Source organism: Poecile atricapillus, chromosome 28 (genome assembly GCF_030490865.1).
Source record: "Poecile atricapillus isolate bPoeAtr1 chromosome 28, bPoeAtr1.hap1, whole genome shotgun sequence".
Lineage (NCBI taxonomy): Eukaryota > Metazoa > Chordata > Aves > Passeriformes > Paridae > Poecile > Poecile atricapillus.
Window position 1 is genome coordinate 4660503 of NC_081276.1, and position 21679 is coordinate 4682181.

At 47.0% G+C, this 21679-nt stretch overlaps 2 protein-coding genes across 2 annotated transcripts in view; one reads left to right on the forward strand and one right to left on the reverse strand.

The window, feature by feature from the left end:
• The window catches only part of SCAMP4 (secretory carrier membrane protein 4), a 138267-nt gene that overhangs the window by 92731 nt on the left and 23857 nt on the right, over positions 1 to 21679 (reverse strand). The window lies entirely within an intron of this gene.
• Positions 1 to 21679, forward strand: part of REXO1 (RNA exonuclease 1 homolog) — a 46182-nt gene that overhangs the window by 7009 nt on the left and 17494 nt on the right. The window contains exons 2-6 of the mRNA XM_058858679.1: positions 9350 to 11103; positions 15049 to 15150; positions 17431 to 17632; positions 18298 to 18461; positions 20564 to 20701. Of these exons, the coding sequence (XP_058714662.1) occupies positions 9350 to 11103; positions 15049 to 15150; positions 17431 to 17632; positions 18298 to 18461; positions 20564 to 20701 (2360 nt within the window). The remainder of the gene's footprint in view (positions 1 to 9349; positions 11104 to 15048; positions 15151 to 17430; positions 17633 to 18297; positions 18462 to 20563; positions 20702 to 21679) is intronic.

Sequence of the window (21679 nt, forward strand, 5' to 3'; positions counted from 1 at the left end):
GCCGGGGGATGGATTTTTGGGGAACCACCGCACACACCAATGTGCGGAGCTCAGACCGAGCCAAAAGCAGCTACAGGTGGGGAGAGGAAGAGGAGGAGGTCAGAAACTCCCCCAAGGTGAGGGCAGCAGCGCTAGGAGAGAGGAGCGGGATCGGGAAGCCCTTGCGGACACTCTGAACCCCACGGAGCCGGGAGCACACGGGGGTGAAGGCGGGACTCGGGCAGGTCCTGCCCCGGCCCCGCAGAGCGCTGTGTCAGCAGCCGGGCACCGCGTGCTGCCTCCAGCCCCGGCCGCTGGCTCCGGCATGAACAAATATCTGCAGTGTTTATTGACCCCGGGCACCTCAGGTAACTCTTCTTGAAGTTTCTGTTTTCCTGCGGGGTGAGCTCGAGGTTTGGGGGGTGCGGCTGGAGAGAAGGGACTTCTCCAGGGAGGCTTTCACGTGGTCACCATTCATTGAACAGGAGACCTGGGTCCTGGGACATCTGCCTCTGGAATATGTGGACTGTGCAAAAAGGTCAGATTGGCTTTGGAGAGTTTGGTTGACGAGGGTTTTCATTTCCCTGTGGATTTTGGATTTTTATTGAAGAGAGGATTGTGCTGGGGGTGTTGGGTTCTGTGGTTAAAAGTGGCTGTGGAGCTGCAGGTGTCTGAAACCTAAAGGAACTGCAGAGTTTTAATTCCAGCTTTTGAATTGTTTAAAGCCAGACAGGTTTTAAAACACAGTAAGTTTTGCTTTTAGCCTTTCATAGATCACAGCTGAAGTGTTTTAATGTAATACAGCTTGAAAGGTGCTTTTCTTTAGCTTTTAACTTTGTTTTCCAAGTGTCCAGTCGTGACTAAGTTGAAATAGTTGGGTTTTGGTTGTTTTTTGTTGTTTTTTTTCCTTGTTTTAAGCAGGAATTTTTCACCCACGCTAGTTAAAGAATAAGACTCGTGTTGAGAAGATAACTTATCTGGAGCCCACCAGAAAAAGGCTGGAAAAATAAAGGACTGATGGGTATTGCTGCTGGTGACTGGGCTGGTTGGAGTAAGTTTTGAAGGTGAAGTTGAATAGAGAGAAGTCACCAGAATACTTGAAATATTTAAATACTTTATATTTTTCTTCTTTGAAAAGAAGACTTGCTCTGCTAATTGCATTTTTGAGTAGATCCTTAGTTTCATTCAGCACTTTACACAGGAGATGTGAAAATGGTTCCTGGGCTTTTTCTCAGAGGAAAAAACAAGTCTGTGTTAAGTTTGTTTTGTTTATTTTTTTCCCCAAACAGAATTTCAACTTTTCTTGTATTTTGAGGAGTAACTTTGTAGCTAAAATGAGAGAGGGAATGGAAAGATCTCCAAATGACCCAAACATTGAATATCCAGATTTTCAAGTGGTGAGAGTCCTTCCAGCTTGTGCATGACAGGCTGTGGGGTCAGGCTGTCATTTTTGGTTGCCAGTCTTTGTCCTCTGCCTGTCCTGGCCAATCCAACCAGTTGGAATTGTCATATTCTTTCCTAAGTTATGGGAGAGATGTGCCAGTGGTGTGATTTCCTCTTAGGAAAATGTATCACAGACCTGGATGCTCTTTGCTGTTTTACACCAGAGTGGGTTGGGACTGTCAGTGGTTCCATGGTGGGAGGGGAGTGATGGGTTTGTGTGGGCCAGGTCATTGTGTCCTGGCTTTTGCATCCCTGGATTTAAGTGATGTTGCTGCATGAGGCAGTGACAGCCCCAGGTGTCCTTGGGGACACCCTGTGAGGCCACCAAGAGGGTGAAGCTGCCACATTCAGTGACTTGAGGACCTTTCAGATTCTTGTTTTGTGCACTAGAGACAAAACTGCCCAAAGTTGTGTTGTCTTGAATAAATTGAGGAGGTGGGTGCTGCATCCCAGGCTGTTTCTGTGGGATGTGCCCTGATGAGTTTCCTTCTGAGTGAGTTGTTCCCTGGTAGTGCCTCGAGCTCTGGAAGGACACTCTGGAGCTGCTCCTGCTGGAATGAACCCACTTGAGCAGGTCCCTGTCTCAGGAGCTCAGGACTTTGGACAAGTGATGGAGGGACAGGACACAGGGAATGGCATCCACTGCCAGAGGGCAGGGCTGGATGGGATATTGGGAAGGAATTGTTGGCTGTGAGGATGGGGAGACCCTGGCACAGGGTGCCCAGAGCAGCTGTGGCTGCCCCTGGATCCCTGGCAGTGCCCAAGGCCAGGCTGGATGAGCTTGGAGCAGCCTGGGATGGTGGAAGGTGTCCAGAAACGAGATGGGCTTTAAGGTCCCTTCCAACCCAAACCATTCCATGATTTCCCTGGGCACTGCCGGGCCTCAGTCTGGGATGGCTGAGCTGAGGAAACACCTCAGAGTACAGTACAGAGGTGGTGTCTGAGTGCTCCTGTCCCTTGATGTGTCCCCCTCCCTGTGCTGTGTCACCCTGGGGTTCAGCCCATGGGGACAGGTGACACCTGGAGAAACCAGCGCTGCCCCGGCTGGGTCCCAGCAGGGCTAAAAATACCTCAGAGTGAGAGATGACTGTTCAGACTTTTTTTCAAGTCTTGCTAATATCAGGCTTTCTTTTCTCATATTTGCATCTTTTTTTCCAATAAAGAAATGACTGTAGAGGTTCATGATGTACTTTGAGGCTGTGGCATTAAATACCTCCCCTGGAGGAACAAATCCCCAAGGATTGGGGTGCACAGGGATTCTTCTGCCTCTAATACCTCTCAAACCTTGGTTCCTGGTATTCCTTGACTAGCACAAGGTTATCTCTGCTTTTAACAATTTTATAATTAGATTTACTTTTCAAAAACACAAAAAGGGAGCAAAACAAATCCTTGAATTAGGATTGAATTTAAAGTTGAAGAAACATTTATCTTAGCTCCCCTTCCCTGCACTCCTAACCCATTTCCTCTGGATGATTATTTGAAATGTACTATTTTAAATCTCAGTGTTAATTATTTCCAAGTGGTTGCATATTATTGTTAAATTAATTGTTGGAAATTTGCTTTGGGTCCCGGCAAATGAGCTCTGTGCCAAAACCTGCCATTTCTTGTGTGCTCTTTAATTCTGAATAGTAGCAGAACTCAAGCTGCTGGTAAAGCCTCTCCGAAACATTTTGTTTTGAGAAACCACTGTCCCTTCTGTGAAGTGTTAAGTGAAAAGCTCAGAATGATTTTCCAGTGGTGATAATTTTTCTGCAATCACAGAGGTTTTCCCTTTGCTGAGTGCTGGCACTGTAAACACAGCAAGCTCTTAAGCCAACAAAGCTGTTCCAATGACGTGAAATAAAAATGCCTTTATTTTGTCCTTTTCCAAAGAGCCTCCAAACAGATTTCACCTCCCCACCTCCCCATGAATGCACCTTCTGTTTCCAGCTGCAGGTGGCCCAGGGGGATGGGTGACTTCTGCAGCAGCAGGGCTTGAAAATCAAAAAGAGCTGTAAGATCATTGTGTCCAACAGCCACCATGGCCACCACTAAGCCGTGTCCCCAGGTGCCACATGCACATGGTTTTTGAACACTTGCAGGGACAGTGACTCCATCACTGCCCTGGCAGCCTGTGCCAATGCCTGACAACCCTTTCTGTGAAGAAATTCCCCCAATATCCAATCTAAACCTCCCCTGGCCCAGCCTGAGGCCGTTCCCTCTCCTCCTGTCCCTGTTCCCTGGCAGCAGAGCCCGACCCCCCCGGCTGTCCCCTCCTGGCAGGGAGTTGTGCAGAGCCAGAAGGGCCCCCTGAGCCTCCTTTTCTCCAGGCTGAGCCCCTTTCCAGCTCCCTCAGCCCCTCCTGGTGCTCCAGACCCTTCCCAGCTCTGTTCCCTTCCCTGGACATGCTCCAGCCCATCAGTGTCCTTCTTGTGGGTTCACTACAAGAAATGTTCAATGTCTTTTGACCCATGCTGGTCCCTCTGCAGCTTGGCCAGCAAAACCTTTTGTTTTGAATTCCTAATTGCTGTAAATTTGAAAGTTTCTAATTTTTGCAGGCCTTTTGTCTGGCAGCAGGAGCTGAGTAGCTCTGTTGGATCTGGAGGAAGCAGTTGTCATCCAGTTGTTCAGTGCAGCTGCGGCTGCTGCATCCCTGGAAGTGTCCAAGGTTGGATGGGGCTTGGAACAACCTGGGGTAGTAGAAGATGTCCCTGCCCATTGCAGGGATGGGACTGGATGAGCTTTAAGATCCCTTCCAACCCAAACCATCCCAGGATTTTCTCCCCCACATGCATTCAAGAGCTGGATTCCTTTTCCAAAACCTGCAGGTTTGCATTGACCAGCACCTGTCACACATTTGGGCTTTTCTGAGTTTAAAACATCTTAGGTATGTGCTGTGGCAGGGCTGGACAAAAAAAAAAAAAAAAAAAAAAAAAAAAAAGAAAGAAGAAAGACTTTTCTCTGGAATGATTCACTGTGAAATAAGTTTTACCTTCACACAGGTGACCTTGTCCTCCCACTCTTCTTTAATATCAGCTTTGTTTACTGCCCTTGCCTGTTGCCCAAACTAGAAGGACCAGTGAGGAGTCTGGCTAGGGGAAGCTTTGTAATAATCCAGCTCCACCTTGGAACTGAGGCCTCATGTCCTGCAATGAACATGACAGTAACCAGGAAAAAAACCCATCAGCCCAGTTTATTTAGGTAGAATCTTGTTTTATGCTTCTGTATTTTCTGTGCTGCAATGGCTGATTTAAGCACAGCTCAGTTGGGTGTGTTCTAAAGCAATTCTGGGTTAAATAAAACATCCACTGAGGTTCTGTATAAAATATTAATAATTTGTTTTTTATAATACTGATGGTAACCTCACTTTTTGTTTCTCAGGAGGGTTATTTCATATGTCTGAGGTACATTAATTTATTAAAATAGTTTGTACTTTAAAAACTATTCAGTTCACAATCCTGCAAGGAGTTGGCATCTCAAGTCTCATTATCTCATGATTCCCGAAGGTCAGAGCAGACTCTGCTTTCCATCCCTCCAAAAAGAGTTATTTCACTATGAGTATCTCTCAGTCCTTTTGCTCCCTCAGGAGCTGCAGCCATCTGCTGCATCAGAACAGCAACCCCAGTGTAGCTCATCCTGAGCTACACCCTGAGTGTGCAGGTTAGTGAAAGAGGAATAAAGGAAAACATCAAGTAGACTCCTCTGAGTGTCAGATTCCAGTGGCAGGAAGATCCTTCGTTTTCCAGGTTCCCGGGTGTGTAGTTTGGCAGCTGAAAAGCTGCTCTGATTTCAAATAGCAGGTTGAACATCTCTGTTTTGGAGACTTGTGTGTTTATGCCTCATCATATATATACATATAAATATATATATAGATTTGTGTTTGGGTTTTCCTATAAATAAAACCCCCTCCTGCCGTGTTTCTGCTGCATTATCTGCAGATGCCTCGTGGCCAGAGGGGACAGTGCTGATGGGCATCGTGGAGCCACTTACACAAATCTTTCATGGCCTGGCAGCCTTTGATCAGCAGTGCTGGAGAATCCATCAGGCTTCCCCACACTTCCCCAAGAGCTCGTTCCCTGCCCTGTCTCAAAGCCTGTGGCATGTCCTGAGGTTATACTGTGTGTGTTACAATGTGTGTATGTGTGTTATAATGTGTGTGTGTGTGTTATAATGTGTGTGTGTTGTGTGTGTGTGTTACAATGTGTGTGTTACAATGTGTGTGTTACAATGTGTGTGTTACAATGTGTGTGTTATAATGTGTGTGTGTTATAGTGTGTGTGTGTGTTATAATGTGTGTGTGTTACAGTGTGTGTGTGTTAGTGTGTGTGTGTTATAATGTGTGTGTGTTCTGTGTGTGTGTTACAATGTGTGTGTTACAGTGTGTGTTACGATGTGTGTGTGTTATAATGTGTGTGTGTTATAATGTGTGTGTGTTATAATGTGTGTGTGTTATAATGTGTGTGTGTTACAGTGTGTGTGTGTTACAGTGTGTGTGTGTTAGTGTGTGTGTGTTACAGTGTGTGTATGTTATAATGTGTGTGTGTTACAATGTGTGTATGTTATAATGTGTGTGTTATAATGTGTGTGTATTACAGTGTGTGTGTTACAGTGTTAACACACAGTTAACTGTGTTACAGTGTGTGTGTGTTACACTGTGTGTTATAATGTGTGTGTGTTACAGTGTGTGTGTTACAATGTGTGTGTTATTGTGTGTGTGTGTTATAATGTGTGTGTTACAATGTGTGTGTGTGTATGTTATAATGTGTGTATTACAGTGTGTGTTACAGTGTTAACACACAGTTAACTGTGTGTTACAGTGTGTGTGTTATAATGTGTGTTACAATGTGTGTGTTACAGTGTGTGTGTTACAGTGTGTGTTACAGTGTGTGTGTTATAATGTGTGTATGTTATAATGTGTGTATGTTATAATGTGTGTGTGTTATAATGTGTGTGTTACAATGTGTGTATGTTATAATGTGTGTATGTTATAATGTGTGTGTGTTATAATGTGTGTGTGTTACAGTGTGTGTGTTACAATGTGTGTATGTTATAATGTGTGTATGTTATAATGTGTGTGTGTTACAGTGTGTGTTACAATGTGTGTGTTATAATGTCTGTGTGTGTTATAATGTGTGTGTTATAATGTCTGTGTGTGTGTTATAATGTATGTGTGTTATAATGTGTGTGTGTTATAATGTGTGTGTGTTGTCTGTGTGTGTCTAATTAAGTCATATCACTCTCTTTGAGTGAATTTATAACATGTTATAATGTGTGTGTGTGTGTTATAATGTCTGTGTGTGTTACAATGTGTGTGTTACAATGTGTGTATGTTATAATGTGTGTGTGTTATAATGTGTGTGTGTTATAATGTCTGTGTGTGTGTGTTACAATGTGTGTGTGTGTTATAATGTGTGTGTTATAATGTGTGTGTGTGTTGTCTGTGTGTGTCTAATTAAGTCATATCACTCTTTGAGTGAATTTATAACATGTTATAATGTGTGTGTTATAATGTCTGTGTGTGTGTTGTAATGTCTGTGTATTTTCATCTGGTTGGTCCAGCCACAGAAAATGTTGCAGGAGTTCTGTGCTAGAGATGAGCAGCAGACACCACCTCTGTGCTGGGGTTGCCCTCTGCTTTCCCTGCTCCTGATACATTTACCATAGTTTGGTTTTCTGCCTGGACACAGATGGCTGTTACTTGGTTAGGGTTTGTTGGGTTTTTTTGGCGAGTCTCTAGACCCAGACTCAGTGTTCTCTGTTTGCAGACCATCTGATATTTAGCCCTGCATGAATTAGTAGGCTTTCAGCTGTTGCCTTAAAATATTTGTGCTGAATTTTAGGTCTCAATCCTGATTTAGAGAGTAGCAGCTGACTCCTCCAGGCTTCAGTGCCCTGGTCCTTTCTGCCAGTGTGGAGCTGATGTTTCACACCATGGTCAGAGCTGAGCTGGTGGGGATGGAGAGCTGTCTTCTCCTTATCACTTCTTAGCTGACATTAATGATTCTGATAATCTGTTCATATCCTTGCCTTGATGCTGCTCCTTTTGCTGATGGACTTGTTCATGTTTTTTCCTTGTTACCTGCTTTTCTTCAAGATTTCTAACCAGGAATTGGTCACCTGCTCCCTCCCTGTGTCCCTAGCTGTGCTGGGTGGCCAGGGGAGGAGGCCAGCCTGGGTTTGGAAATGCTCTTTGTGTCATCATTACAGCTCTCTGCAATAGCTGGAGGGGAGCTGCTTATAGAAATAGCACCTTTTTCCTCTTCCCCATGTTTCTGGCTCTGAATAAGGCTCAGACAGGCCTGTGGAAGGTGGTGACATCATGCTGCTGTTGCCCAGAGTCCCTGTTCAATCAGGAGCTAATTGGTTTGGAAGAAAACTTCGCAAACCCAGAGGGATAAAAAGTATTTTCTAAAACTGCTGGTTTTATTTTAACCCAGCCTCTTTCATTCTGCTTCCTTGGGGGTCATTTCTGCCAACTGCTAGGCAGATCCTTTTCCTGTTGCCAAAGGAAGCTGTGCATTCATGCATCCTCTCTAAAAAACCCCAAACCTACCCCTGCCCCCCCCAAAAAACCCCAAACTCTTTGGTCTTATGAGAATGGTAGAAACAGCTCTTTTAACACTGCCTGTTTCTAATGTTGCAAGAAATTCTCTCATCCCTCTTAGACCTGAGAGGTTTTTAATTTTCTGTTTTCTGTCTCCTGTCTCTTTGCTTGTTGTTTGGATCTTCTGCATATCCACGTTGGAGAGCCAGTTTTAGTGCTTGTAGCAAAGAACAAAAAGCTCCTCTGGAATGTCAGCATCCAGAGATGCTATGATAAAACAAGGATTGAGAACAGTTCAGAGTCAAAAAGCAGCTGTTAATGTTCCTGTAGCTTCTCTCAGGTTTGCTAAATGCAGCTGTCATTATTGGAGTCCTGGAATGTTTGGGTTGGGAGAGAATTAAAAAATCATCCAGTCCCACACCCACCATGGGCAGGGACACCTTCCTCAATCCCAGGTCAGTGCAAGCCCTGTCCAGCCTGGCCTTGGACACTGCCAGGGATCCAGGGGCAGCCACAGCTGCTCTGGGCACCCTGTGCCAGGGCCTGCCCACCCTCCCAGCCAACAATTCCTTCCCAATATCCCATCCAGCCCTGCCCTCTGGCACTGGGAGCCATTCCCTGTGTCCTGTCCCTCCAGGCCTTGTCCCCAGTCCCTCTCCAGCTCTCCTGGAGCCCCTTTAGGCCCTGCAAGGGGCTCTGAGCTCTCCCTGGAGCCTTCTTCTCTCCAGGCTGGACGTGGAAGAGAGGCCAGTGATGAAGGGACTTTTCTGGGAAGGGGAGTGTGGAAGAGGGAAATGTTTTTTGTGTTCAGTGTTCTTGTCTTGGTGTTTTCTCTGAGTGGTTGAGTTGTGTTGCCTGTTGTAGTTTCTCCTTCCTACCAGCAGCTCTCAGTTTGTCAGTCCAGATCAGAGTGGTTTCCTGCAGCTGCCATGAGAAACAATGAGCCTTGAGGAGTGTTGGAGGCTTTTGGTGGGCTTTAGGTGTTGGCATTGGGAAGTGAGAACCTAATCCAGAGTTTCTCACTGGAATCCTCTTTCTTATTTGGCACCTTTATTGAATTAAGCAGATAGTTGTGTGCACAGTCAGCCCCCCTTGGGCCTAATACAGTGATTATTCTTTGGTACTCTATAGAGTATTTAATTTACAGGCTTTTCCATGAGTGTTAAAAGCACTTTGTTTAACAGATCTTTAGTCCTGGGAGTAGTTTGTACAATCTGGTTTAGTGTAGGCCAGAGAACATCACCAGTGGCTTTTGATATCCAATATTTATTTATTCTGTGGTGCAAGAGTGTGGCTTTTGGTTGTGTCATTCAGTGCTGGGGTTTGATCAGAGCAGACCTTAAAAAGTGTCTTTATATTTTACTTCAATTGGTGGCAGTAAATGATTATTTTTTCTCTTTCCAGAGCGAGGCTATGATCCCTACAACCCTGAGCTTCCCAGGTCATCGCTGGAGGCGGAGGATGGCACTCTGGCTGACATTACAGATGTCACACCCGGAATTCTGGAGCTGGAGCTGGTCAACAAGGCCATTGAGGCAGTGAAGAATGAAGTGGAGAGGGAGCAGAAGAAATACGAAGAGCTGCTGGAAACCACAAAGGAGTTTGGTGCTTCAGAGGGCTCCTCACTCATTTCAAACACACCTGTGTCAGCAGCTGGGCCTCAGAATGATTCCTTTTCCTCCTTGGAGTATAATCCAGGGAGCTACAACTTCAATAATAACTCGGACTACAACCCCACTCCTCTGGCTGCTGCTGGCCGGTCCAGTAAATACACTTTGGATTCCTCCCGCTCCAAGGGGAGCTCACTGGAATATGTCCCCAAAGCTGTAGTCCAGAATAAAAAATACAGCAGCACTGTCACTAACAATAAATACGTGATTGATGACTCCAAGCCTTCCACAGACTTGGAATACGACCCCCTTTCCAATTACTCTGCCAGGCTGTTGGGCAAAGCCACAACCAAGGGGTCCAAAAGGGAAAGGGCCTCTGATTATGAGGACTCTTACTCACCATTGCAGAAGAAGCTCTGCGAAGATCCCGATGATGATGAGGTGTTGGCCAGGTTCTCCTCCTCTGAGGATGAGGCTGAGGTGGAATATAAAACAGCTTCTGTTAGTTCACCCTCAAAAGCTGGTTCTGAGAGTGAGTCAAACGAGTTCTCCAGCAAAGAGCAGAGCACAAAAGTAGATGGCTCTGCTTCCCAGGAGAGCAAAGAAGCAGCACAGCACAGGGAGAACCTTCCAAATTCACAGAAAAACCTTGCCAAGAGCTCATCAGACAAGAATTCAAAAGCAGCGAAGTTGTGTTCTGTTAAGAACAGCAAGGAAATTGAAAATAAAAACAAAGACTCGAAAGACAAAAAAAGGAAGAAAACAGATGTTAATAAAACACCAGGCCTCAGTGAGGTTGGGAAGAAGGAGAAAAATAAAAATACAGACAAAGATAAAGTGCTCAAGAAAGAAGAAAAATTAAAAACGAAGAATGAAGAGAAAAACTGTAAAGACAAAAGCGTTAAAGTGAAAACAGATGGGAACTTGAAGAAACCTGAAAAACAGAAGTCAGAAAAAGTGGATGGGTGCAAGAAAGAAAAATCCAAGTCCACCACCAGCAGTTCAGGGAAAAGCAAGAGCGAGGGTGTCACCAAGGGCACAGAGAAAGTGGAGAGCAGCAAGAAGGACTCGCAGAGCAAAACAGCTGACGTGAAAAATGGAAAGGAAAGCTCTGGTCGTAAAAACAAGGAGAAAGGGAGCAAGACCTCCCTGGAGCGAAAGAAAGACAAGGTCAGTTCTGCAGGACAAGGAGACCCAAAGAAGGGTCGGAAACAGCGGAGTTTGAGTCACGTGGACCTGTTTGGAGATGAGAGTGGTGATGATGATGACAAAGGCCGGCCTTTGTCCTCCTCGTTACTTGATGTGAGCTCAGACTTGGATGGGGCTGACTCTGGCTCGGCCTCTGAGAGTGACAAGGACAGGACAAAGAAAGTGAAGCGCTCAAAGTTGTCCAAGTCATCATCATCTTCCTCAACATCTGATGACATTGATTATTCCATCCTTGAGAAAGATGTGGACTTCGAGTCAGATCCCATGGAGGAGTGTCTCAGGATCTTTAATGAATCTAAAGATGTGAAAACTGAAGACAAGGGAAGGCTGGGGAAACAGGTAATGCTGGGTTGGGGTTGTTGGTTCTCTCCCCTCCAAAGGTGGAAGGACTGATTGTACTTGCTTATCTCAAGTAGCTGAAGAGGGAGACTCCATGTGTTGGAAGAATCTCTTCCTTGTTGTGACTGAGTGTTTGGAAGTGTTTGCACCTGAATTTACCTGCTGGATTGAAAGCTGCTGTGAAATGTGAGGGTTCAGTTCCCTTTTTTCTGGAAGGCTTTCAGCTTTCAGGGTTATCAGTTACTTACTGTCTCCATCTGGCCTGAGAACCTTTGGGGTGTGGATGGCTGGAGAAAAGGCTACAGGGAGTGAGTTTTGGGGGTTTCAAAGCCAATCTAAGATTGCCAGTCTGGGCACTGCCTTCTTGTTGCAGCAGAGTTTAAGGAACATTGGGGCAGGTAGAACCTGGACAGAGTGTTGGTGCAAGTAAGTCCAGTATTTGTCTGACACTTTGGAGACTCCCCAAATTCATCTTTCCTATTCTAAATGCATACTACAGGTAGTTCCTCAGGATCTCTGGATACCTTGTGGATGGTGCAAGCAAGAAATGGAGGATAAAATTTCTTCCAGTGGTACCAGGGGCTTCAGATTAAGGAGGTAAAAAGACAGTATTTACATAAAAAGAAAATAGTTGAAGGGCACATAATCTGTGCCCTAGCAGGAATTACTGATCACTGAATTCAGAAAGTGCTGAACCAGGGGCTGCCAGCCACAGCAAACAGTTAATTGTGGCCTGGGGTGACAAAGCTCAGCTGTCAGCAGCCACGTGTGGCTCCTTTGTATCCCTGCACTGAGGTTTGGTTTCCTGCTCTTTTGGGAAGGAGGCTCACTGCAGCACAGGGATCCTTCTCTGGGAGATGGGTGTCTGTGGGTAGGCACCTGCTGGGTGGGATTGGTCATGGGGCATTGGTTTTGTTCATGGAATAATTTCCTAGATGGACCCATTGTGGTTTGACACTGGCCAAACACCAGGCACCCACAAAAGTCACTCATTTGCCCATCCCTGCTACAGCTGGGCAGAGGAGACAAAAAATTCAAACAAAGGGTTCATGAGTTGAGATAGAGACCAGGAGAGAATACTCCAAGGACGCAAAAGGCTCAGCTTAGAGGTACAAGGTGAGTTTATTGCTAACAAAATCAGAGGAGGATAATGAGAAGTAAAATAAGCCCTTAAAACACCTTTTTACTCCCCAGCCCCTCCCTTCTTCCCACTGACAGCACAGGGAGACAGGGCATGGGGCTTTTGGTCATTTCATCACTGAGATTTTCTTCCACTGCTCTGGGAGAGAAATCCTTCCCCTGTGAGACCATGGGGTCCCTCCCACGGGAGACAGTTCTCTGTGAGCTGCTCCAGTGTGGCTCCACTCTCACAAGGAGCAGCTGTACTGCACTGTGAGTCCCTCCTTGGGCACACAGCCCTCCCAGAACTGCTGCAGTGTGGGTCACTCTTACACAGGGTACAGTCCTCCAAGGACAGGCTACTCCAGCCTGGAAGCAGGGCCCCCTCTCTCCAGCAGCTCTCCCATGGGCTCACAGCCTCCTCCAGGCATCCACCTGCTCTGGTGTGGGCACCTCCCCTACGGGCTGTGGGTGGATCTCTGCATCTCCCGTGGATCCCCAGGGGCTGTGGGTGGATCTCTGCATCCCCCGTGGATCCCCAGGGGCTGTGGGTGGATCTCTGCATCCCCTGTGGATCCCCACAGGCTGTGGGTGGATCTCTGCATCCCCTGTGGATCCCCAGGGGCTGTGGGTGGATCTCTGCATCCCCCATGGATCCCCAGGGGCTGTGGGTGGATCTCTGCATCCCCTATGGATTCCCATGGGCTGTGGGTGGATCTCTGCATCCCCCATGGATCCCCACAGGCTGTGGGTGGATCTCTGCATCCCCCATGGATCCCCACAGGCTGTGGGTGGATCTCTGCATCCCCCATGGATCCCCACAGGCTGTGGGTGGATCTCTGCATCCCCTGTGGATCCCCACAGGCTGTGGGTGGATCTCTGCATCCCCCATGGATCCCCACAGGCTGTGGGTGGATCTCTGCATCCCCCGTGGATCCCCGTGGGCTGTGGGTGGATCTCTGCATCCCCCATGGATCCCCAGGGGCTGTGGGTGGATCTCTGCATCCCCCGTGGATCCCCACAGGCTGTGGGTGGATCTCTGCATCCCCCGTGGATCCCCGTGGGCTGTGGGTGGATCTCTGCATCCCCTGTGGATCCCCACAGGCTGTGGCTGGATCTCTGCATCCCCCATGGATCCCCACAGGCTGTGGGTGGATCTCTGCATCCCCTGTGGATCCCCACAGGCTGTGGGTGGATCTCTGCATCCCCCATGGATCCCCAGGGGCTGCAGGGGCACAGTTGCTTCACCATGGTCATCACCACGGCTCCAGAGGAATCCCAGCTCCAGTGCCTGGAGCACCTCCTGCTCCTCCTCCTTCACTGACCTTGGTGTCTCCATGTCATTTCCCTCACATGTTCCCACCTCCTCCTCTAAATGGAATTAAAACTGCATGCCCCACTTTATTTTGATTTTATTCTTAAATCTGTTATCACAGAGGTGTTACCATCTCCTCTAATTGACCCAGCCTTGACCAGCAGCTTGTTCATCTTCAGAGCCATTGGGGATTGGCTCTGCTGGACATGGTGGAAGCTTCCAGCAGCTTCTCACAGGGGCCACCTCTAGCAAACACCAAGCCATGCAAAACCACCACAACCTGGTGTTGTTTGGTCTCAGTAATGTGCCAGGGCTTGGGATGGATCTCAGGGCAAGGTTCTTCCCCCCGAGGGTGCTGGCACTGCCCAGGCTCCCCAGGGAATGGGCCCGGCCCCAAGGCTGCCAGAGCTCCAGGAGCGTTTGGACAGCGCTCTCAGGGATGCTCAGGGTGGGGTTCTTGGGGGGTCTGGGCAGGGCCAGGGGTTGGATCAATGATCCCTGAGGGTCCCTTCCAGCTCAGGATATTCCAGGATTCTAGGATTCCAGGAAGCTGCATATGGGCAGTGCAGTGCTTTTCCATCTGGGAAAATTGAATTGTGAGAGAGTTTATTAGGGATGTGAGTGAATTAACAGACTTTAGAGCTCCTAGGGAGCCAAGTGATTCAGGGTGAAGTGCTCATCCAGAGTGCCCTTGTGGTGAGGAACACAGGCTTATCCCAAGTGGTTCCTGAGCTCATCCCTAAATCCAGCCTTGGGCTCTGTTGCTGAATTTCAGAGATTGTCAGGTTCATCTCAGAGTTTTGCCAGGAGTTGTTTTGAAAAACTGAAAACAATATTGTCTGGAGAGCAGCTGGAATTTTGAAAAATAAACTTGTGTTTTGTATCACTTAACAACTGAGTTGAATTTCAAGCAGATTTCCAAGCAGTTCTCGTTGTCCAGGAGCAGGTCTGAGCTTGGAGTAGTTTTGGCTGGAGAGGTGCTTCTGCCTCCTGCTGAGTTTCTGGATGTGACCTGGATTGTGTCACCACAGTCTTCCTGCAGTGACAGCTGTGGCTGAACCTGCAGAAAACATTTCCCTAGATGTGGGGTGGGGGCACCATGATTTGGTGTTGAGAGCAGGTGTCAGTACCTGCCTGGGGCAGAAATGAGTCAGTTCCCAACTTCTTAAAAATCCCAAACCACCCCAAACCCCCGGACTCTAAAAATGCTATGGGAGGTGAGGTGTGTGAGTGGCTGGCAGGGGAGGGCTGTTCAAGGCTCCTGTGGCAGGTAAGGCTGATCCTGCCCCATTCCAGCTCCTGGAGCTGCTGCTGGGGTGGGAATGAGCTGCTGCTGTTCCTTGGCTTTCTTGGTGGCTCCTGGGGTCACAACAAGGTTCTTGTCAGTGGCCCAGCAGCTGACCACGTGTTCTCATCTGCCCCCCCTGCAAGGTTAACCCAAAAGGAGACTTTCCACATCTCCCTCTTGCAAGGGATCTTCAAGTCTGTTCTCCTGTTCTTTTGTTTTCCAGCCATCCAAAGAGGAAGCAAATGAAGAAAAGACAGAAGATAATTTAACTACCTTGTTTCCTGGCCAAAAAAGAAGGATCTCTCATCTTGTCAAACAAGGAAATGTAAGTGCAAATTTAGAAGCAGATGTTTAGTTTGTTCCAAGTGAGGATTTTCTGTCCTGACCCTGGAAAAGGCTGTGCTCCCAGGGCCAGGCAGCAGTGTGGGAGTTGTTTGTGCTGGAATCAGTCTATGGCAGTTTTGTTTCCTCTTTCTAATTTCTAAAAAAAATCCCATGTTTAAGATCTGTTAAAAGCGACAGCAAAACTCTTAATAAACCTTCCTAAAACCAAGGGTAGGCTGGGAAGAGTGAATGGATTGTGCTCTTGGTGTAACCCTTTGGGATAGGTTGAGGTGTTTGTTTTTCTCCAGTATAGCTTCATTCAGCAATTTCAATAAAAATTAATGCAAGGTGACTCTGCTGGTATTTTTCTGAGCCTTGTGGATCTAAAAGATACTGCAGGAATTTGGTCAGATGTTTAAAACCATTACCTTACATCTGTTCTGAATCAGCCAAGATCTCAGCAGCATTTGTTTGGATACTCTTCTTTCCCAGTTGTGCAAATACAGAGAACAATTAAAACCAAAAACAGCAAGGAAGACATTCTGATTTTTTATTCCTTTCTTCCTGGGATTTTGATTCATGTTTTCTCTGAGGGTTTAATGTGTTTCCCTCCAGGTGCTGAGCACAGATTAGTTTTATGTTGCAGCAGGATAAGAGTGGAGGCTTGTGCACTAATTTGAGTTGGGTAGTCCAAATTAATTGTTCTGTCTTTCCTCTCTGCCTAGGAAAGGTTTTTTTGCCTTTAATATTTGAAGCCCTGGGGTCAATACAAAGGGTTTTATTTAACTACATATCTCCAGCCAGTTCATGTGGTTTGATAAGGGCTCTTTCTTCCAAAGTGAAGAGATAAGAGACTGAACCAAATGGCTTGGAAATTCATTAACTCAAATATTTATTGTAAAGAGGCACCTTTTAGACATGTACAAATTTTTAAATATATTTTCTTAATGTGACAGCTGAACCCAAAATGCTTTCCAAAGACTGGAGCTCCAGACCAGCCTTTGCTTGGGCAAACAGAGCCGATCTGGTGTGCTCAGCTGCCAGGACCTGCATTCCCTGAAGTGTCTCAGCTCAGAGCAGCTCCCAGCTCTGTCCAGGAGGTGCTGTAACACCTGAGCTGCCACTTTTCACCTCAGAATTGAGGCCTGTGCTTTGCTGTGTCCCTCCAAGTGGAATATTTGCTCAGTCTTGCTCATGATTTATGGCTCAAGGACTGAGCAGGAGAAGGGGAGGGAGCCGAGTTCGGAGTTGGTTGCCAGAGGAAATGGGGGGCCAAAGGAATTGCAGGTGAGGCAGAAAATGAGTGGCCTGTCCTGCTTGGAAGTCTGTAATTATAATTTAATGTCTGCCTGAGTTCAGTTTGGTATCCAGAAGCTGCTGTCAGCATCAGAGGCCGGGAATGCAGGAGGTGCCAGTTTGCCCCGAGGTGTTACACTGGGCCACCCTCCTCCAAGGAGACTTCAGGGAAGTCTCCTCACATTTCAAAGGCTGTTGAGTAGAGTGGAGAAGTTTGTACTACTGCTGCTTCTCTTGCACTTCTACTGCTGGGAAACTTCTCTCTTTGCTGACATAATTTCTGGCACTTTTGCTGCAAACCTTAATTTGGCCATCAAAGGAAACGAACGCGTGTGGAACCTGTTTGTGCTGTAACAGCCGAGGCAGTGAGGTGCCTCCAGAAGTGGGCAGGGCCAGAGCCTGTTTGAAATTCAGAGCTCAGTTTATGTAATGGCCTGATCTCATAAATATGTATCTGTGAGGCTTTTAAGCAGTTCCAGGGCTGCAGAGGGGTGGGAGCTGCTGTGGTGCAGAGGTGGATGCAGGGGGTCCTCAGGGAGGGAGCAGTGGAGCTCAGTGTCATGTGGCAAAGGGGAGTGGAGAATTGTCACCTTTTTATTGCAGTAGAAAGCAAAGCAGGCAGCACAGGGCTAGGTTTGTGTGCTAGGGCAAGGCTGAGAGTGTTGATAGAACCCAGGACTGGGCTGGGCACAGCCATGGGGAACATCACGCCACTTAAAGCAGTTCATTAATACCACCTGCCAATTGAGGAACGTGCCAGTGAGCTGGGAGGCCTTCCCAGAGCGTGAATCATTAATGCCATGTTTGTTGAAGGATGACTCTTAATTATTTTGTTCTGGAAGACAGTTGGGATCTTGTCCTCTCAAAACCCTGTACTTGCTAACGGAGGGGTTGAGAAGAAGAGACCTTTCTGGGGTGAGTGGAAGGCAGGGGGTGTGGATGGAGCAGGGGAGCTGCTGGCCATAAATGCTGTTTGTCTGTGCAGGCAGAGGCCCCGAGCAAGCCGGTGGTGCGGCCGTACCGTCCCCCCACGGCCCAGGAGGTGTGTTACCAGAGGATCCAGCTGGCTCAGCAGCAGGCAGCACAGCTGGTTGGGGCTGTTCAGAAGACCACCCTCAGTTTGCCAGGAGAAAAGAGGAGGATTGCTCACGTGCCAAATGCAGCCCTCACTGCAGCAGCCAAGCAAAGTAAGCCAGCGGTGGGATTTGGGATCGCTGTCCTGTCCTCCCCCCAGTCAAAGGCACTACCGTGTGTTTGTATTTCTCCTGAGCACATGTGGAACTGTCAGGGGATGTGTAGGGCTGGCCATGACTTGAATCTTTGCTGATAGTGTCCAGTGGAAGGTCTTTACCTGGGAAATTCCATCCTGTTCTGAAAAGTGACAGGTCAGATGTGTACAGCCTCATCTGTCTCACTTGGCCTCCCTTACTTCAGCCTTTCCTTTTTCTGTTTCTTCCTTGGATTGTGTCTGTTCTTCATTCTCTCTTCCATTTAAGCCTTCAGAGGTGGCAGGAACAGGAGGGAAGTGCTAATTAATGCTCATTGCTGTCCCTTTGTAGTGGAAGGACTCAGAGCTGACGTGTGGGGTGTCAGTGACAGAGCTGACAGAGTTACCTCTTTAAACTCTGCTGACTCAGTCACCCCAAAACAAACACAAATGAGACACATTTCCTGGCAGAAGATTTCTTCATCCTTGCCTGCAAGGTGGTAAAATTACCCAATTTGTATCCCTTTGGAGACCTGGATTTGAGAAAATCACAGCTTGCAGCACTGGCCTTTGATAGTGAGTTCATTCTGGCAGCCTGAAGCCCAGTGGCAGGATTTGCACCCAGGTGTTTTGTGTTCCCTGCAGGCCTCGGGAGCAGTAAGGCGACTCTTGGTGGCAGGAGTGTCACACCTTCCAATGACTCTGAAGCCCCCACCCTTCCTCTGAAGCCTTGCACCTTGGCTGGGATGGCTTCCAAGACCACCAGCACCATCGTGCCCAAAAGGGTAGCACATGTTCCCTCCTTACAGGTAAGGGGAATTTGAACTCTTTCCTGTCATTCCCTGGGGAGGGTGGAATGTTTGATCCTGCTGTTCCAAATTTAGCACTCCCTGAAAGTGGTGTTTTGATTATGTTGATTAAGTGGGTTTGTTTCTTCCTGTGGTTTTCCTAGATAGCATTGTATAAAAAATTAAACACTCGAGGGGTAGGAATTGAAAAAGGTAAAAATACTTAAGTGCTGCTCTGATCTCTGTGAATATTGATCACTTGTCTCCAGTTTAAGCCTTCTCTTGTGCTGACTGGCCTGGATGTGTTTGGGTCAGGGGCTTGGAACCTCCCGTGCTGAAAAGCCAGGGATGGATTCTTGGCCTTCCCAGGCCCTGTGGGCCACACTGAGGCAGGTGGTTATGAATAATGTCCCTCTGTGACCTAAATAGTAAAATGTGATCACTGAACTTCATGCTGCTGCTAGTGTTTAAAGAAAAGACTATTTTGTCTTTGTTGGTTGGTTTTTTGTTTTTTTTTTTTTTTGTTTCTCTTTACCCCCTGGAATCTCTGCCCAGTCTTTGGGTACCTTTGCTAGGAGTTCCTTAGCAGAGTGACAGGACACAGGGAATGGCTTCCCACTGCCAGAGAGCAGGGATAGATGGGATAGTGGGAAGGAATTGTTGGCTGGGAGGGTGGGCAGGCCCTGGCACAGGGTGCCCAGAGCAGCTGGGGCTGCCCCTGGATCCCTGGAAGTGTCCAAGGCCAGGCTGGACAGGGCTTGGAGCAGCCTGGGATGGTGGAAGGTGTCCCTGCCATGGCAGGGGGTGGGAATGGGATGATTTTTAAAGCCCCTTCCCACCCAAACCATTCCATGATTCTGTTAAGTCCCTTCTTTCCATGAGCACTGGGAAGCTGTTACTTGCTTGGACAATAACAGAATTCCTCATGGAGCAGCCTGGGGATAGCAGAAGGAGCTGTTTGCTGGAGTGGATGGCAGAACGTGGTTAGTGCCAGGACTTGATTAAAGATCCCTTTATTGATGATATTTTGTGTCAAGATCTGTCATAACTTGCTCTGATTATTTCTAGAAGAGTGAAAGGTAATTTTTTTCCTTTCCCACCCCATCTGCCACCATAGTAACGTAGAACTTGATTAAAAATAAGAGAAATAACTGAAAGGATAAAATATTTACCAGAGTTACAGAGGTGCTTAAGGGTATCATATTAGAGATTGAGAATTTATATATTTAACAAAAAGGACTAAATCCCCTTGAACAGGGCATCAAAGTGAGAGTCTCCTGAGGAAAATGAGCACTTTTCCCATTGAGATAGGACCAGTTTGTCCCCTTGGAACAAGCTCACATCTTCTACAGAGCTGTTTTTATTCCAGATTGCAGCAGATGGTTTGGTTTATGGATATCTCTTGGGTGGGATGGAGAACAACTGACAAAACAATTGGGTATTTTAGAAATGAATGTACATTTTCCTCTCTGAAAAAGAGGCAATTGTTCTGTGATGTGGGGAATAAACTGGTGTGAAATGGAAAACTGCAGTGGTGGGTCATAGCTCAGTCCAATATGCAGGTTTTGAAGAAGATGCTATTAAATTGGAGGGATAAATCCGTTCAGGAACATCATGATTGACATTAAAAAAGAAAGAACCCCCCCAGTGTAGTCACTCTTCAGGAATGCCCCAGGAAGTGAATGGGTTAAGTGACTGCCAGCCTGGCAGGAGGGGGCTCCTGTTCACTCTTCACAGCCAGAGAACCAAACCTGTCTGGTGCCCATAACTGGAGTTGTGTGTTCATGGCTCCAGAGCAGTCTGTGATGCTCGGTACCATCCTAGCCTCGGATCTCTCGCTGGAAATGTCAGCATTCCCTGCTCTGGAATGCCTGTGTGACTAATGCCACTGGAGTCCTTGGCTCCTGGCTGACTTCAGAGTCTAATACAGCTGTTTTCTAGAGCAGTTAAGGCTCTGAAGGTGGTGAAGCCTCAAGTGGTATTTTTAGTATCAAAAGTGCTGCGTGTTAAGTTTGGCCAGATTTTCAAAAAGGAAGTCACCCCTTGATTAATAACAGGAAGTGGGAGAGCCTCGGAGCAACATCCTGGAGCCTGACCAGCCTCTTTCTCTGTCTCACCTCCAGAGCACCACTTTACAGAGGCCTGTTATTCCCACAGAGTTTGGTGCTAAAGTCCCAACCAACATTCGTCAGAGGTATCTCAATCTCTTCATTGATGAGTGCCTGAAATTCTGCTCCTCCTCCCAGGAAGCCTTCGACAAGGTCTGTACAGATCCCTGCTTCTCAGGAATAAGGTTTGCAGCAGGGAATGACATTTCTGCCTTGGCCAAGACCTTCTAAAATTGTAGCAAATCCAGAAAAATTGATTTGATTTATGCTTGCAGAAGCTGGGGATGGGAACTAGATGATCTTTAAGGTCCCTTCCAAGCCAAACTGTTCCCTGATTCCATGAAAACTCCCCTATCCACAAACAGTTCAGTTGAGGAAGCCAGCATTAAATATTACCAGACTGAAAGTGTCATTCCAGTGGGGGCTTCCAGTAGGAAATCCCATTTTTCCCTTCATTTGGAAAGCTTGCCTGATCCCTTTAATAACCCCAGGAGAGGAATGCAGAGGAATTATACATTGTGGTCAAAGACCTTTTGCTCTGGTGCAGCCAGAAACACCTCCTGGAATGAAGGTGTTGAGCACAGGGAAGTGTTTGGGATAGATGTAATTGGTTTAGAATTGGTTCCTTGCTGCTTCTGAAGGCTTTTAAAGAGACTTTTAAGGAACCTTCTAGCAGTAGGGACAGTATAGTAGGGTTTCCAAAAGCAGAGTTGAGAAGGTAATACATTTTATTAGAAAACCTTGGCCATTAGTTGGGTAAATGTGTGACATTGTGGGGTGTGTTCCGAATCAAAGCAGACACCATGAGGATTTATTTTGTGGGATTCCACCTTCCCAACTTCCTGTAGCATCCAAGGAATCACCATTTGCCAAACCTCCCTTTCTTACCAGTTAAGATCTTGCACTGCACCAAAGTGGGGAAAGCAGCCTTTCCCAGGCAAGAACAAGAATCAATAATTACTTGATAAAAACATGGCACGGTTAAATCTTCCTGGGATCAAGAGCAGCTCTGGAATACTTAAGCCAAGGTGGCAGCAGACTTTATATTGGGGAAGAGAGAAGGGATGATACCAGTTTAAAATATGCTAAAGTTTGAAGAAAATAATTTTTTGCTAATTAGGAAATTTTTAT